General features: G+C 33.4%; 1 protein-coding gene across 2 annotated transcripts in view; it reads left to right on the top strand.

Annotated features, from left to right (window-relative positions):
• NAALADL2 (N-acetylated alpha-linked acidic dipeptidase like 2) overlaps window positions 1–16,957 on the top strand; it is a 962,079-nt gene that overhangs the window by 400,680 nt on the left and 544,442 nt on the right. For both annotated transcript variants that reach the window (XM_073023452.1, XM_073023453.1), the window contains exon 4: window positions 6,013–6,132. In XM_073023452.1, the coding sequence (XP_072879553.1) occupies window positions 6,013–6,132 (120 nt within the window). The remainder of the gene's footprint in view (window positions 1–6,012; window positions 6,133–16,957) is intronic.

Here is a 16,957-nt window from a genome sequence, read left to right as displayed (position 1 = left end):
CCTGGGCCTCACTATTCCCTGAAATAAAACGATATTGAAATGCAACCAGTTAAGAATCCTACAATGACCTCTAAGTGGAAGGAAGAGTTACATGTCTCTCACTTGCAATAAAAAGAAATGATTAAGCTTAATAAGCAAGGCAGGTCAAAAGCCAAGATAGGTCACAAGCTGGGTCCCTTGTGTCAAACAGCTAGGTTGTGAATGCTAAGGAAAAGTTCTTGGAGGCAATTAAAAATGCTACTCCAGTTAACACATAAATAATTAGAGAGCAAAACAGTCCTATTGCTGATATGGAGAAAGTCTGAGTGATCGGAATAGAAGATCAAAGAAACCACAACACTTTCTTTATCCAAAGCCTAAGCCAGAGCAAGCCCTAACTCTTTTCAGTTGTGTGAAAGCTGCAAGGGATGAGGAAGCTGCAGAAGAAAAGTTTGAAGCTAACAGAGGTTGATTCATGAGGTTTAAGAAAAGAAGTCTGGTGCTGGGATAATTGGCTAGCCATAAGTAGAAAGCTGAAACTGGATCCTTTCCTTACTCCTTATATGAAAATTAATTCAAGATGGATTAGAGACTTAAATGTTAGACCTAATACCATAAAAATCCTAGAGGAAAACCTAGGTAGTACCATTCAGGACATAGGCATGGGCAAAGACTTCATGTCTAAAACACCAAAAGCAACAGCAGCAAAAGCCAAAATTGACAAATGGGATCTCATTAAACTAAAGAGCTTCTGCACAGCAAAAGAAACTACCATCAGAGTGAACAGGCAACCTACAGAATGGGAGAAAATTTTTGCAATCTACTCATCTGACAAAGGGCTAATATCCAGAACCTACAAAGAACTCAAACAAATTTACAAGAAAAAAACAAACAACCCATCAAAAAGTGGGCAAAGGATATGAACAGACAATTCTCAAAAGAAGACATTCATACAGCCAACAGACACATGAAAAAATGCTCATCATCACTGGCCATCAGAGAAATGCAAATCAAAACCACAATGAGATACCATCTCACACCAGTTAGAATGGCGATCATTCAAAAGTCAGGAAACAACAGGTGCTGGAGAGGATGTGGAGAAATAGGAACACTTTTACACTGTTGGTGGGATTGTAAACTAGTTCAACCATTATGGAAAACAGTATGGCGATTCCTCAAGGACCTAGAACTAGATGTACCATATGACCCAGCCATCCCATTACTGGGTATATACCCAAAGGATTATAAATTATGCTGCTATAAAGACACATGCACATGTATGTTTATCGCAGCACTATTCACAATAGCAAAGACTTGGAATCAACCCAAATGTCCATCAGTGACAGATTGGATTAAGAAAATGTGGCACATATACACCATGGAATACTATGCAGCCATAAAAAAGGATGAGATTGTGTCCTTTGTAGGGACATGGATGCAGCTGGAAACCATCATTCTTAGCAAACTATCACAAGAACAGAAAACCAAACACCGCATGTTCTCACTCATAGGTGGGAACTGAACAATGAGATCACTTGGACTCGGGAAGGGGAACATCACACACCGGGGCCTATCATGGGGAGGGGGGAGGGAGGAGGGATTGCATTGGGAGTTATACCTGATGTAAATGACGAGTTGATGGGTGCAGCACACCAACATGGCACAAGTATACATATGTAACAAACCTGCACGTTGTGCACATGTACCCTACAACTTAAAGTATAATAATAATAAATAAATTAAAAAAAAAAAAGGAAATGTGGCAGAAATGTGGCTAAAAGGGGGCAAATAATTCACATCCTTTCTGGTACACGATAGCCTCATGGCAGCATCATTAAGTCACTGATCTGCTCCTTTCTTAGGGAGCCGGCACAACGTGGGCATTTTTAAGATCTTCATCCTAAATTCCAATGCAGAACACATAAAAGGGGTAAGAAGGCCGGGCAGAGTGGCTCACGCCTGTAATCCCAGCACTTTGGGAGGCCGAGGCAGGCGGATCACGAGGTCAGGAGTTTAAGACCAACCTGATCAACATGGTGAAATTCTGTCTCTACTAAAAACACAAAACTTAGCTGGGCGTGGTGGCGCATGTCTGTAATCCCAGCTACTCAGGAGGCTGAGGCAGGAGAATCGCTTGAACCCGGGAGGGGGAGGTTACAGTGAGCCAAGATCGCACCATTGCACTCCAGCCTGGGCGACAAAGTGAGACTCCATCTGAAAAAAAAAAAAAAAAAAGGAGCGGGTTAAGAAGCCAGACTATAACTTTCTACATATAAACCTGCATTATCCCTTTTCCCTTTCCCATAAGCCCTCCATATTCTCCTCAGTATTATTTAAAAGTCTGTGGACAAAAGGAAGCCAGAACATCATATAGGTCATTTTTGCCTCCTGTTTAGCCAAACCTTCCCTATGGAAATCAAATGCAGAACTGAGACCTACTTAAATTGTGAGTAGGGGTAGAAGAAAGATAAAGGAACAAAAACAGAACATACATAAATTATAATCTCAAAACATTATCTAGGCTTACCGATATTTAAGAAAGCTCATGATTTTTGAATGATTAAATTTTATTCTGCCAAAAAAAAAAAAAGAAAAGAAGTCATCTGCATGACATAAAAGTGCAGGGTGAATCAGCAAGTTCTAATATAGAAGCCGCAGCAAGTTATCTGTAAGACCTAGTTAAGGTACTAATGAAAGTAGCTACACTAAACAACAGATCTCCATGTAGACAAAACAGCCTTAGGTTGGAAGAAGATGTCATCTAATACATTCGTAGCTAGAGAGAAGATGTCTAGGCCAGGCTTCCAAGCTCCAAAGGTGAGGCTGACCCTTGTTAGGATCTAATGCTGCTGGTGACTTGAAGTTGAAACCAGTGCTCATTTACCATTCTAAAAATGCTCGGGCCCTTAAAAATTACGCTAAGTCTACCGTGCTGTGCTTTAGAAATGGAATAACGAAGACCGGATAACAGCAAATATGTTTATACATGGAATACTGAATAATAATATTCAAACTCACTGTGGAGACCTACTGCTCAGAAAAAAAGATTCTTTTCAAAATATTATTGCTCTTTGACAATGTACCTGGTCACCAAGAGCTCTGATGGTGATGTACAGGAGGTTAATGTTGTTTTCAAAGCCACTAACACAACATCCATTCTGCAGCCCTTAGATTATGGAGTAATTTCAACGTTCAAGTCTTATTATTTAAGAAGTATATTTGGAAGATTGTAGCTTCCCCAGATAGTGATTCCACTGATAAATCTGAGAAAGTATATGGAAAACGTTTTGGAAAGGATACACCATTCTAAATGCCATTAGCCACATTTGTGATTCATGAGAGCAGGTCAAAGTATCAGCATTAACGGGAGTTTGAAAGAAATTGGTTTCATCCCTTATGGATGAGTCTGAGGGGTTCGAAATTTTAAGGAGGTAACTACAGAGGTGGTGGAAGTAGCAAGAAAACTAGAATTTGAAGTTGAACCTGAAGATGTGACTAAATTGTTGCAATGTCATGATGAAACTTGAACGGATGAAGAGTTATTTCTTATGGATGAACAAAGGAAGTGGTTTCTTGAGGTGGAATCTACTTCTAGACCCTATCTTTCCAATTCCCAGGAACATTGTTGAAATGACCACAAAGGCTTTAGAATACTACATAAACTGAGTTCATTAACACAGCAGTAGGGCTTTTGAGATAATTGACTCCAATTTTAAAGAAGTTCTACTTTGGGTAAAATGCTATCAAACACCATGTCATGAGAGATACGGAGAAATATTTTATGAAAGGAAGAGTCAGTCGATGTGGCAAACTTCACTGTTGTCTTCTTTTAAGAAATTACCAAAGCCACCCTAACCTTCAGCAACTGTGACCCTGATCAGTTAGCAGCCACCAACATTGAGGCAAGACATTTCACTAGCAAAAATATAAAAATGTACTGAAAGCTCAGATCAATAAAGTATTTTTAAATTAAGGTATGATATTTTGTTTTAGACATAATGCTATTGCACACTTAATAGATTACAATATAGTGTGAACATAACTATTATATGTATTGGAAAACCGCAAAATTTGTGTGATTCACTTTATTGCAATATTTGCTTTATTGTGGTAGTATGGAACTGAACTTGCAATATCTCTGATGTATACCTATATACACAATCTGATCTATATCTTCCAAAACAAGTAAGGTTTTCCATAAACTCTACTACATATAAAAAAAAGTTCATTTACATAATCAATTGTGTAATAGCCTTATTATAAGACGCTGTCAGTGAATCACAAATAATTAGTAGGTAGCTTAGAAATGAAATGAAAAATAGAAATTTTTCTCACTTTTGCAATGTAATCATTAATATTTTGTGATCATTTACTTAATCAGACTATTAAAATCATATATCAACAGTTATTTATATGGTAATGGTATCAGCAAACTAAAAAATGTATTAAAGGCACTGATTTAATCATTTTTAATAGGAATACAATTATAATGAAAAATCATTCTGACAGAAGTGTTTTTAACAATTACATTTCCCTGACAAATACATTTGAAAGTGCTGCTTAACTTTTTAGAGATATTTTATGAGCTGTAATCATTTTGATTCAACACCTACTGAGTCCATAGCATATGCTGGACACCTGGATGAGCATGGGTATGTAATGGGCTCTTCACCAAGGAATTTCCCTGTATTGGGAACTGAAACTGGCAGACATGTCTAGTGAGGGCCTTAAGAGAGGCAAAAACAGATAACTCTGGGAGCCAAAGTAGAGAGAGGTCATATTTGGGCAACAGATAAATACAATTCATCAGGTAGGTGACATTTGAAACGGACGTTAATGTATTCATAGAGTTTTTACAGATACAGATGAGTGTGATGACTAAATAAATATTTCATGCCAGAAATATTTTCTCTAGCAGATTTACCAATCTCTTGGAGGTATTCAAATGTTCCTAGAGAAACAATGCTCTTTCTTCAGATGAATCTTTTATGGAAGTATTACATATAAAACTTGTTGAAGTGCATTACTTTCAATCAAGAAGGATGGAAAGCGGGAGATCTGGATTCTCCATCTTTATTTTTTTCATGATTTGCCACGACTAACTGTTTTTTTTAATCAGCCTCTCTGTGAATATATGCTATAATTTGAAATAGTAGATTTATGTTATAATACAATCCTTGGAAAGCATGACGACTATTGTTTTAATAATGAATAGATATTACAGAAAGTAAAGCTAAAATCAATCATATTGGCTCATAGGAATATATGAATTTGCAGTTCAGTGCTTTTTAAGGAGAAGGGAAAGGTTCACTACATGAGGAAGTTTTTATTGGAATCTCCAGAAAGGTATGAGATTCTTTCTTTTTGGCATTAATACAAGAGGACTTATAAAAATGAGTAACATTGAGGTCAAATGTAACTCCAGGTGAGTAGTGCAAAATGTGACAGAAATGATAATCTGGGGCCTGGGTTGCTAGACTGGCACATGTGGTTGAACAGGTTGTATTCTGCATGACTCAAGAATTTGTCATTCACAGCTGGCTATGGCACAGTCTTGAACAGAGCATCATGAGTAGCTGTTCAGGATGACCATGCAAGTGAGGATGCTGCATTTAATTTGGATAACAATAGAAAACATTTGAATTTTCTTTCAGGCCTGAGAATTATATAGTTGTTGTTGGACCTTAAGGAAATTAATCTTTCAGTGTTTTGTAAAATGGCTCATATTCCAGAAACATGAATGTAGAATAGTCCAAATGTCTGTTAGAAGAATGAACTGTGTTTGTCATTTTATAGAAGAGAGAGAACAAAGCAAAAATGACTCACATTTTCTCAGGTGCCCAGAAGAATTGTTGTACCTTGACGGAAATAGAAAGGTCATGTTTATAGTAATTGGGACAGGGTAAGAGACAGAATTAATTCTATATTGAACATTTCAAATTATTATGAATAATTTTGTTATACTAAATGGAAAATTGGCTATACATCTTCCTCTGAGGCTTTATTTTTCTTTGTTTTTTTCTCCTCTTTTAGGCTGAAGTCATCGATGTGAGTTATGGAATGGCAGATGATTTAAAAAGGATTAGGAAAATAAAAAATGTAACAAATCAGATCGCACTCCTGAAATTAGGAAAATTGCCACTGCTTTATAAGGTTGGTCCAATGGCTGTTATTCAGTGGTTGGGTGAATATTTTACCTTGTTTTGTTGGAATTATATGCCTTTGTGAATGTGGAGTGTGTGTGTGCATATAGGTATGTGAGAGAGAGAGAGAGGAGGGGAGAGAAAGAGAGAGAGGTAGAGAGTATCACAGAAAGATGGCTTTTCAACATTAGAACATTTTAAATTAAGATACTTAAGAAAAATATATTTATGCCCTTATTTCTTTAGCGAGAAAATACCTTAAGTCAGGTAACATTGAGTTTGTGGGACCTTAATAAAATTGGCATACTCTTCATAATGGTACCTATCTGGAAGAGTGAAAAATGAGAAACACGTTATCTTCATCTTATGACATATGTGAAACTTCTATTATCAGACGGACTAATGATCATGTCCTCTATGTTAGACAAGTATCTAGATGATTTACACCCTTTAGTGATTATTTTGTCAACTATATAACTACGGTTACTAACTGTGATCAGGATTTTAATGAAAATAGAATATGCTAAGAGAAGCAGAATTTTGATTTATTTTATTTGGATGGAAGTTTATTAACACTTATCCGCAGATACATTTACATAATTAAAGCAGCTCAATCTAAGTTTCTGATGATGAACCACCACAGTAGATAGCCACTACTGCTAATTCTCACTTCATTTCCTTTTTCTATTAAAAAAAAAAAAGAAGGTTAGTGTAGTTATGTCAGCAGAACTCTCTGGTTCTGAAGATATATTGGATTTCTCCTCATTCAACCTTAAATGAGCTTTGCTAATTCCCAGGTCCAAAAGCATTTGCAGGAATCTCTTGGCACACTCTATTAGGAAACTAGAGAACATCCTACGTCTGTTTTTTTTAAAATTATCTTCCAATAATACTCTTATCCTTAAGTCAGTGTTTAATAGTAGATTAGACAGGCCAGAATTTTAAGATACTCTTGAAAACAGAATATACAGTGATATTAAATTTTTAATTTTTGCTGGATAAATTTTAATATGTATTAAATGCCTTAAAATAATCATATTTTGACCCAGAAATTCCTGTTCAATCAATGAATTCTAAGGTTGGGGTTGGGGTGGAGGGCAGGAACACAGAGGTGATAAACATAGTGATAACCAATGATGTGACAAAATATTAGAAATGATATATACATCCAGTTTAGTATTTGAAAATCATGCTGCCGTTATACAGCTGAATATGGTAAAAGAATTTGATGTAAAGGAGAATATTTAATGACGTGTAAAAATCCTCATAAATCAAACAAGAGATCAAGAGAACATTTATAATAATTATAATACTAATGATTTTATTATTGCCTATGAAGGTAACATTATTAATGACATGTGCTAGAAATTTTCTAAGTATTTAAAAAATGTATTATCATATTAATCTTCAAAATAATCATATTGTTGAGATAAGGACTATTATTATCTTCAGATTATAAATGAAGTAAGACACAAAAAGAAAAAGTGACTGGCTCAAAGACAAAGAGCTAGTTAAGTGAAACAGTCAGGCTTTCAACCCAGGCAGTCTCATTTCAGATGCCAAGTCTTGAATGTGTATGTATACTTGTGTGTGTGGGAGGGGAGCTGGAGTGGGGGGAGCTAGAATATATCAATAGATAGAGAATTAAGAGGTTAAATTAGGATTTTTAGTTAGGATTCTATGATAAAGAAAATGAACATTTCAAAGTTAGCTACCAAACATCAATATTTTAAAGGAAATAATTAAAAATAGGTTAGACTATTAAACCTATCACTCATATCTGAGGTAGAAAAGGTTTGGAGACTGTGGGGAGAGGATTTTACAAAGAGGAATTTTGGAGAGATTTATGGTAAGTTCCACTGCATGCCTGGTGACTGGGGCTTCAGTGGAACCACATGGAGGGCTTAATGTATGTCCCCTGCAATGTGGGGGACATGGTAGAATGGTGTCTGATTTTATTTGAGAAGCCTAAAGGAAAGGGATGGGTTTGCTAAGCATTTAATAAATAAATACAAAAAAAATTATGTGTGTTGAGATTGGCCTGTATCCCGTGAATTGGGAGCAGAAAAGTATACGTGCGTTTCCCATGGGTCAGTCATAAGCACATGTGACACAGAGCCAGTGTGGTCTGCCTTCACGCCTGTACTAAAATTGCCACTTGTAATGGTGACTCATTAGACAGTGACCAGCCAGATTAAAGTGCCATTTGTCTACATCAAGTAAATTGCAGTAGGTACTGCTTCAGTTAATTCACAAATGCCCAGGAGATCCAAAGGTAGCTTTAAACATCTGTGAGCCCCAGAACATGTGAAGCTCTTGTAGGACAAGCACAGTAACGTAAGAAAAATCCTACCCACTGAGCCTCTAATTTCTAACCCTTGTCCAACAACAGATAGGTAAGAGTATAGTTAATATATGGGGAAGGAAATAACAGACCACATCCCTTTCCCCAAAAGGAGACCTGAGCTGCTGGAGGGGTAAGAATATACAATTTTAAATCAAGAGTAAGAGTAGAATTTTGATCATGATGAGGCTAGGAAACCGAATTACTTATTTAAGGCTACTAACTCAAATCGATTATAGGACTTTTATTGTTAACAATAGTCAGAGTAATAGTAGGACAGTCCAACTTTTATGTAGATGTTTCAGGAAAAATGAACCTCTATGGATATTTTTAAAAGGGTAATGGGAAACAACGTTCTATTGCTTTTGGTACATTACATGAATCTTGCTTGTTCAACCTTCCAGTGACAAAAATGTGCGTGGTAGGGGCCAATTATATTACTGGTTAGACAGAATTATGGATAGTTTCTGCTTTTCCTTGGTTTTGCATTTCTAAATGTTCTATAATTGTTGTGTATTTATTTTGCATACAGAAATAAGCTTTTGAAGATTCAGGTTAAAATATAACCATTATAATTTTTTCTAACCTGGCCGGTCATGGTGGCTCACACCTGTAATGCCAGCACTTTTGGATCACGTAAGCCCAGGAGTTCAAGACCAGCCTGGCCAACATGGCAAAACCTTGTCTCTACCAAAAATACACAAATTAGCTTGGTGTGGTGGCATGCGCCTATAATGTCAGCTACTCAGGTGACTGAGGCATGAGCATCGCTTGAACCCAGGAGACGGAGGTTGTAGTGAGCCAAGATTTCGCCACTGAACTCCAGCCTGGGTGACAGACTGAAACTCCATAAAAAAAAAAAAAATTCTAACTGTGCTACAGGTCAAATACTCCAAACCTTCACCTGTGTATAATGGATTAAAATAAAGCAAGTTTCTTTCTATTTGCTACAGATATTTACATTACAAAACCCTTTGACTGTATCTACAAAATAGTGGGTTAGTGGTTTATCTGGAATAGAGCACAGTTATAAAGATCCTGATATCATTTTCCCTGATAATTTCCCTTCTAGGCCTATTAAATAAATTTAACAAAAATTTCTGTGTAGAATGCCCCTTGAGACAGAGCCTTGCCACAAACTTGGCATTGTCTTCTAGAAAGAGGAGACAGGATATCCTTTCTTCAACCTTTTAATTTCCATTCTAGCCATCTCTTCTGTTTTCTGTAGATTGTCGCAGAGATTTGGGGGAACTCATTGCTGCTGTATCTGTTAATATACATTCCATTGGTAAGAAAAAGGAAGCATGTATTAAACATAGTTATACAGCATGACTGCAGCCAAATTTGCTTCAACTATCCATCAAATATATTCTGGAGCTAAAATTCAGAAATGAGGTAAAATGTAATTCAGTTGGGTTGAAAAAGGCAGAAGACCAACAGATTTCTTTATGAATCATAACAACTAGTCATGATTCTAAATGAGCATTTGGTCTGGGAACATGCAGCTGAATGAGTAAAGAGAAGTTCATTTTATTTTGGCTGTGCAGTAGTTACTAAATCAGAGTTTAAAAATGAATTTGGGAGGGAATCTCTACATCTGAGCTAGGAAGGCAAAGGGGGAAGCATAATTATGATATTAAATTATTAGATTATCTCTTGAAATGAGGAGAAAAATAATCTGCAGTCCTGAAGGAGGAGATCTCATTAGTTTGATCGTAAATACTAAGAATGTATGTAATTTAATCTCTAGGAAGAGATTGATAAGAAAATCCCAACATTACAGGGTAGGAACTATGAACTGCAAATAGCTTTCAGATATGTGCTATGAAATCCATATCTTGCTGCAGAAAAAGAGTCAACCAAGTTCCCCAGGTATAGTTGTGTGCTAGTTTCCTTAGGCTGAAGCCTTGGAGGAAAGGCTTTAGGTTCATTTTAGCTATGTATTTATAACAGTTTATTTTATGGGAGAGCGCTTTAAACATGTAAACTTTCAGACAAAACATTAATTTGTCACAATGTACTCAGGTTTCTCTCTAACAACCTGACACATAGTAAAACAGATACGGAGACCCTCACAAATTCCCAAACTGCAGAATAGCACTCTAGTATGGAAATTAATTTTGTGAAACGAAATAAAAGCATCTGACTTTCTACTTAGGATCATTTCTACCAGAAGCCATAATAACAAAAACTTACTGTGTACTAGAAGCCAACTAGAAATCAAGTAAATCCCTCTGAAACATGGAGGTTGGGCTATTGTGTAAATCCACAGTACGTATCAGCTCCCTTTCCTGTGGAAGTCAATTTTGTGTGCAGTAAAATTACAGATGAATATATATCTTGATTAATTATGCCATTTGTGCATAAATTACACAAAAAATCCAAAAACTCTATTTTTTTTGTAAATGCAGTAATATACATCACTACCTAGCACTTTGGGTATTATACTAAGATATTAGTCAATATTAGCTAGCTTTTTCATTATTCTTATATATTTTTTATCCTTATAATGACAATTTTAAAGTTCCAGAAATCCAAATGATTTCGTAGTTTCCTACAAATGAAACATTTTCTATGTATTCATCAGATAAGATTTATATTTTAATATAAATAGAAAGTAGTATAAGCAAATGGCTTTTAGATATGTGACTTGACATCTACATATTGTTGTCCCTTACTGGGCCAGTATATAACTTCAGCACTGCTGAAGTCCATAAAGTATGCTTAGACAGACAAGCCTTTGGAAAGAGCCTGGAGGAAAACGAGAGATAGGAAATGAGAGATGTTATTTTTTGTACTTCCAAGTAAATTGCTTCTTGCAAATTAGGGAGGAGTAGCATTATTTAAACAAAAGCAGACGATATGCTGAATTTCAAACACAACTTAATCCAGAAAATAATTAAATTTAAAATATTGAGTTAGAGGGTTAGTGAGAAAATATTTATATATATAGGTGATTTACAGTCAATAGTCAATGAATGGACAATGGGAAGATCAATAAGAAATCCTCTAGTTTAGGCAGCTAAAGTTATTGCTGAGATATACTACATTTTGATAGCTTATCTTACATGAAGCATTTGCATACTTGTGATATTTGCTGAACTAAAAGTTTCATTTATTCTGGTCTCCTTTTTGTTTCCCTTAAAAACATTTGTTCAATCCAAATGATAATTGCAGTCAAAAGAATATTGTTTTATTTATTCTGATTATTAGAAACCAACATTTACTCTACTTTTCTTGTGGTAGAAGTTGGTGAAACTCTATTTTTTTCTTTCCCAAAAATAAAATCTATAGAGGCATTTAATTAATCAGTATTAAAGATATATGGTGCCTAATACAATAGGTACAAAAAAGAAAATCAATATTCTTACAGATAAAACACTCACATTGTGTGAGTGTCTGTGTGTGTGTGTGTGTATGAGCAGTATGTATGAGCACTGATATGGCCTAACATAATGTGGCAGTGGGGCCAAAAATATAGGAAAGTAGAGAAAGACAACTTTCCAATTAAAGCTTTTGATACATCATAATATTCCCTGATATGAATGAACTGAAGAAATCTCTTTAAGTGACATTCTATGAATATTTTAGATGAAAGCAAATCTCTAATTCAGTGTCATGAATGATGTTTTTACATATGATCTGTATAGGAAGGCACACTTGCCTCTTTTTTATTAAGACAATTTTTGAAGATATTTTCTGAAAAATTTAAAAGAAAACACTATCTCGGTACTTTAAAAGAATATGCTTGTTCACTGAATAATTTAATGGGGCACTTCTTACCTAATTCTCAGAAGTAATTATAAAAAAAAACCCAATGCCTCCATCTTTTATGATTCTAAGACTCCAGATCTGCTCCATTTGTCATGGAAAACATGGTCAGTGCTAGAATACAAAATTGGAAAATAGTATTTTAATGTATTTGAAAGCTAAATCTGCTGTTGTTTTCTAATCAGACTAGTTTCTATTTTCCAATGGCTGAAGTAAATTATTTTTTAAATGATTTAAACCAAATATTACTATACCTACAAAAGGTATTTTTTGTTGAGATACAGGTTCAAACATGAGTTATAATATAAAGACTTTAGACTATGTCATTATTCTGCAATTCAGCAATCAAACTTTTAAAAAGCAAATTTAGCACAAGAATCATTGAATGTTTCAACTTCTTTTCCTGTTTTTAAAGTGTTTTTCATGGCTTAAAACCAAATAAAAGGATGTCTACAAATCTTCAAAGTCTGTCAAGAATTGACTGCATAATTTAGAAGTCGTGCATGTGTTTTGCCTACATGAAAATATAATTTAATTATACTTTTGGACCATTTGAAAACTGTGACATCATAGCAAATGACATCATGTATCAGAAGGGTTGATTTTTGCATATTTCTTATTGTAATATAGTTGGCATTCATAATCCCCATGTTTTTATACAAAGTTAACAATATTAAATAAAGGTGCTGAGCATCCTGTTTTTCCTAATTAAATGTTATAACATAAATTAAGCAAAGTTAGATAGCAAGGAAGAGCGAGAGAAAACAGTGATGGAGAGATGAAGAAAGGAAGGGAGGAAGGGAAAGAAACAGCAGCTAATTCCTACTATATAGTTTGCCCCCTAAAACTATCCATGTTTCAGAAATATTTTATATGTATTATATAGCACTCTAAAATTTGAAACAGTAAGCTTTAGATATATTTTGATCTAAACTTTTTGGCAATTACTTGAACTTATCAATATAAATGCCTGCTATGGTTTTTTGTGCTAATACTGACCTCTCCTTTCACATTTTAGCTTTCCCCCCTTCCTCTGTGTCTGGTTAAAAATGTCCATTTTTCCTCCTGTTGATGGCTTCACAGCCCTTCCAATCTTCTGTATTGCTATCTGCTCAACTTGTAACTCATTTTAAATAGTGAAACACAGCATTGCAGGATGCAAGAATGGGAGAAACGAACTCAAGTTCAAGCTCTTCTACTTCATAGTTATGTGAACATAGAATATTACTGAACCCCACTGAAGTCACACAAGTTTTTTCTTATTTTTTATTTTTTGGTTTTCAAAATCTCTGCATTGATGATAAAAATACTGTCAATCCATAAGGTTTTGTGAAGATTAAATATGAAAATCCATTCATGATAAATTATTAGTAAATATTAAATATTATAATTTGTATGAAGCCCTTAATATCTGTATGAGGTTCTAAAGAGAAAGGGCATGAATTTAATGATGAAGAAATGTGACAGCTCACTCAAACATGCAAAACTAAACTGAGGATAATAATATACTTATTTAATAAATCCATTACAGAAAAGTATTAGTCTCTCAAGATGGCACCTTTGTGTTATTCAGCACTAAGAATTATGTTGGTGCCATGTAGCATAATTTGATCTTTGAGTTAAACAAAAAAATTGAAGTCTTCAAATTGTTTTTGTGGAATAAGACAGATATAAATAAATGAAGAAATTAATGTTAAAAACAAATATAACTTGACTTTAAATTAAGGAGAAATATAAATAATGTCATAACAAGATAGTACGTGCTTTAGATTTTTACATCCTTCAGTGTTTACTTTTATGCATATACTTTTTATTAAGGTGATGGAATTATGTAATATTAGGAAAACAATATTTTTTAAAAATTAGAACTATATGACATTTATAGAATAGTTGTATTCTAATATAAATTTTAATTTCTTTTCCAAAGTTGAGATGTCTTGTATGGTTCCCAAAAACCATATCACAAAATTGTGTATATCATGTAATTGCCCTATATCATAAAGTTGTAAAAAATAATTGAAATAATATAATACATGTAAGTACTCAACACAATGCCTGGCACATACTAAACACTCCCCAAAAGTCAGCTGACTTTTAATTTAATCATATGGAAAGGTTTTTATCAAGAACTATATTTCCTCCTTGGAATATATTTTCTGAGTGGTTACTATTCTATGGACTCAAAATTTAAGTTTTGTCATTTGCTAAATGGTAGAACCCCTGGTCTGTTTTAAGTTAAAACTCAGAACTTCAGGGTTTACATTTATTTCAGGAATGATTATGATGTTGAAATTTTAGTTCATTATTTTCTTATGTATTTCAGTTTAGAATATCCTAAAACTGACTTTGTGATTTAGCATAGTTACTTTCATTTCTGTATTGATATTTCATAGGTAAGATGGGTGCTTAAGAAACAAACAAATAAATAAACCCTTAGTTCTATGCCAATAGAGTTTTAAAAGAATTAACTTGAAGTTCAATTACTAGTTACTCTATATATGGCCCTAAGTTCTCGCTCATTTTCTCTCTTTTTGTCTGACTGTCTCTTGATAAATATAACTTAATTATTACTATCTTGCTTAAGAACACATTGGTAAGGAGTATTAGGTAGCAGTTTGAAGTTTACTGATCTGTCACTATAAAATATGTGGAAGCAGAATTAAATTACTTTTGGAAGGAAACATTACTGAGAATTTAATATCTGTTTGGGAAAAAAGTATTTCTCCCTAAAACTTAAGTAATTAAGATTGTATCTGCACAATGTATGTGGTTTTGAAATCAATCAATGTCTTATTTTTATAACAATTTAAGCTTTAATAAGCTATAAAAACTTAAATCTATACAAACAGAAATATTTTCAATTGAACTTTGAAGACAATATACACTCAATAAAATATTTTAATAAGCAACTGCTAATATATGTTAATTTATCCTCATAAATATTCATTAAATTGCTTTTTAACTGAAAATATATATTTGCTGTATTTATGCAAACACTATTGGGACAGGTTTATAGCTCATATATTATAGTTAAGAATAAAGCTTTTGTAGTTTTAATATTGAGCAGTTGAAAAAAAAAGCCTTTATATTGCAGGTTAAAAAGTTAATTCTTATTTACTAGAGTTGCATTTCAAAATTTCATTAAGTCTATGTAATTTTATTTTGTATATTTTCTCTCATATTGCATTTTAGAATACACCCAGTAATCTCATTTATTTTAAATTTTTTATGAATTTTCTTAATAAATACATAATTACTTGAATATCATAACCATCTAACATCTTAATTATTTAAATATTTTAATCATCTAATATTGAAATCTAAACATGCAACACAAAATTTTAATCAATATTGGAATAATTTTTCATTTTAGATCAATTTTTATTGAAAAATTAGGAAAAGTTAGATTATATAACCTAGAAATATACATAGTATAATAGAAGACTTAAATTTTGCCTGATATTCATAATTAAGGAAGAACTACCAGAAAATCCTTCAGATAAATTTATATTTGTTCTTCAAGATTTAGTTCTAATTTCCCTCTTGTTTCATTCTAAATCTCATTACTTTGTTAGCTTGTTAAAATGACTGTTCCCTACCATTCAGTGAAGAACTAGTGTGCTTGTGCTTCATAAGTAGATAACATACTCCTATTAAACTTCTTTTATAATTCTTATACAAAGATAATTTTCAGGAAGTTGTAGGATAAATTTCATCATATATAAACATGAGTCATTGAATGAAATTCAGAAATAACTCTTATAGTTCCAACAAGGCATGCCTGCGTGACCTTTTTCCAATACCCACATTAATGATGGTTTTAATATAATTTCTTTGTTTATAATAATAGCATATCTATAATTAGATAATAGTACAACCTGGTGATGGTATTATGGATATTAAAACACCTGTGATATAATCCAATATTGTATTCCTATTCTGTTAAAATGGACAATTTTGAAACTTTGCTTTCTCTTACATTTTGACTATTATCCAACCTTATAATTGGTTTTATAAATTTTAAAAGTCCAAAGCTTTCTTAGCTTTAGAGTAAAACTAGTAAAATAAAAAGGTGTACTATTTGATCAATTAAAATGCAATTGGCCCTTCTTCCAATTGTACTATTAATATAACAGTCAGGCAAGCATTATTGTAGCTATTTCAAATCTTTCCTTAATGAAAAATTTTTTTCTGATTTCTACAGAAGGTTATTGGCAAAACACATATGAAGGTATCTTCCTTGTGGTTTAAAAAAATTATTACTGTGACTTACTAAATGTGTAGGATTTTTTCCTTTGTTTTGGGTGGCTTTATAAATTGTGTGCTGTAATTGATTATAAAACATGTAGATCCAATTCACATTAAAAATAAGGATCATACTCTAATAAGGCAAATGCTTAGTTGTAGCCAATTAAGTCATTTTTGTTTTTTTTACCTCTGCATTCAGCTTTATAAAAACCCTCTGTTCACATTGCTAACTCAGAGCTCCCCAAATCTTCAGTTTTGAGTAATACATGACTCAAAAATCAATTTATGCTCAAATAAACTCTGTTAAATGTATTTCATCTGAAGTTTTTCCTTTTAAAAAGACAGTTTATATCAGGATAATACCGATTTAGTATCCTTCACATTGGAAAGTGGGTGAGAATATAATATCTGGGGATGGGAGTAGGGGCAAAAAGAGGTAACTAGAGACATTCTTTACAGTTCTTACATAAGT

Source organism: Chlorocebus sabaeus, chromosome 15 (assembly GCF_047675955.1).
Source record: "Chlorocebus sabaeus isolate Y175 chromosome 15, mChlSab1.0.hap1, whole genome shotgun sequence".
Lineage (NCBI taxonomy): Eukaryota > Metazoa > Chordata > Mammalia > Primates > Cercopithecidae > Chlorocebus > Chlorocebus sabaeus.
Note: the sequence above shows the minus strand (reverse complement) of the source record. Positions and strands in the feature narration are given on the sequence as shown.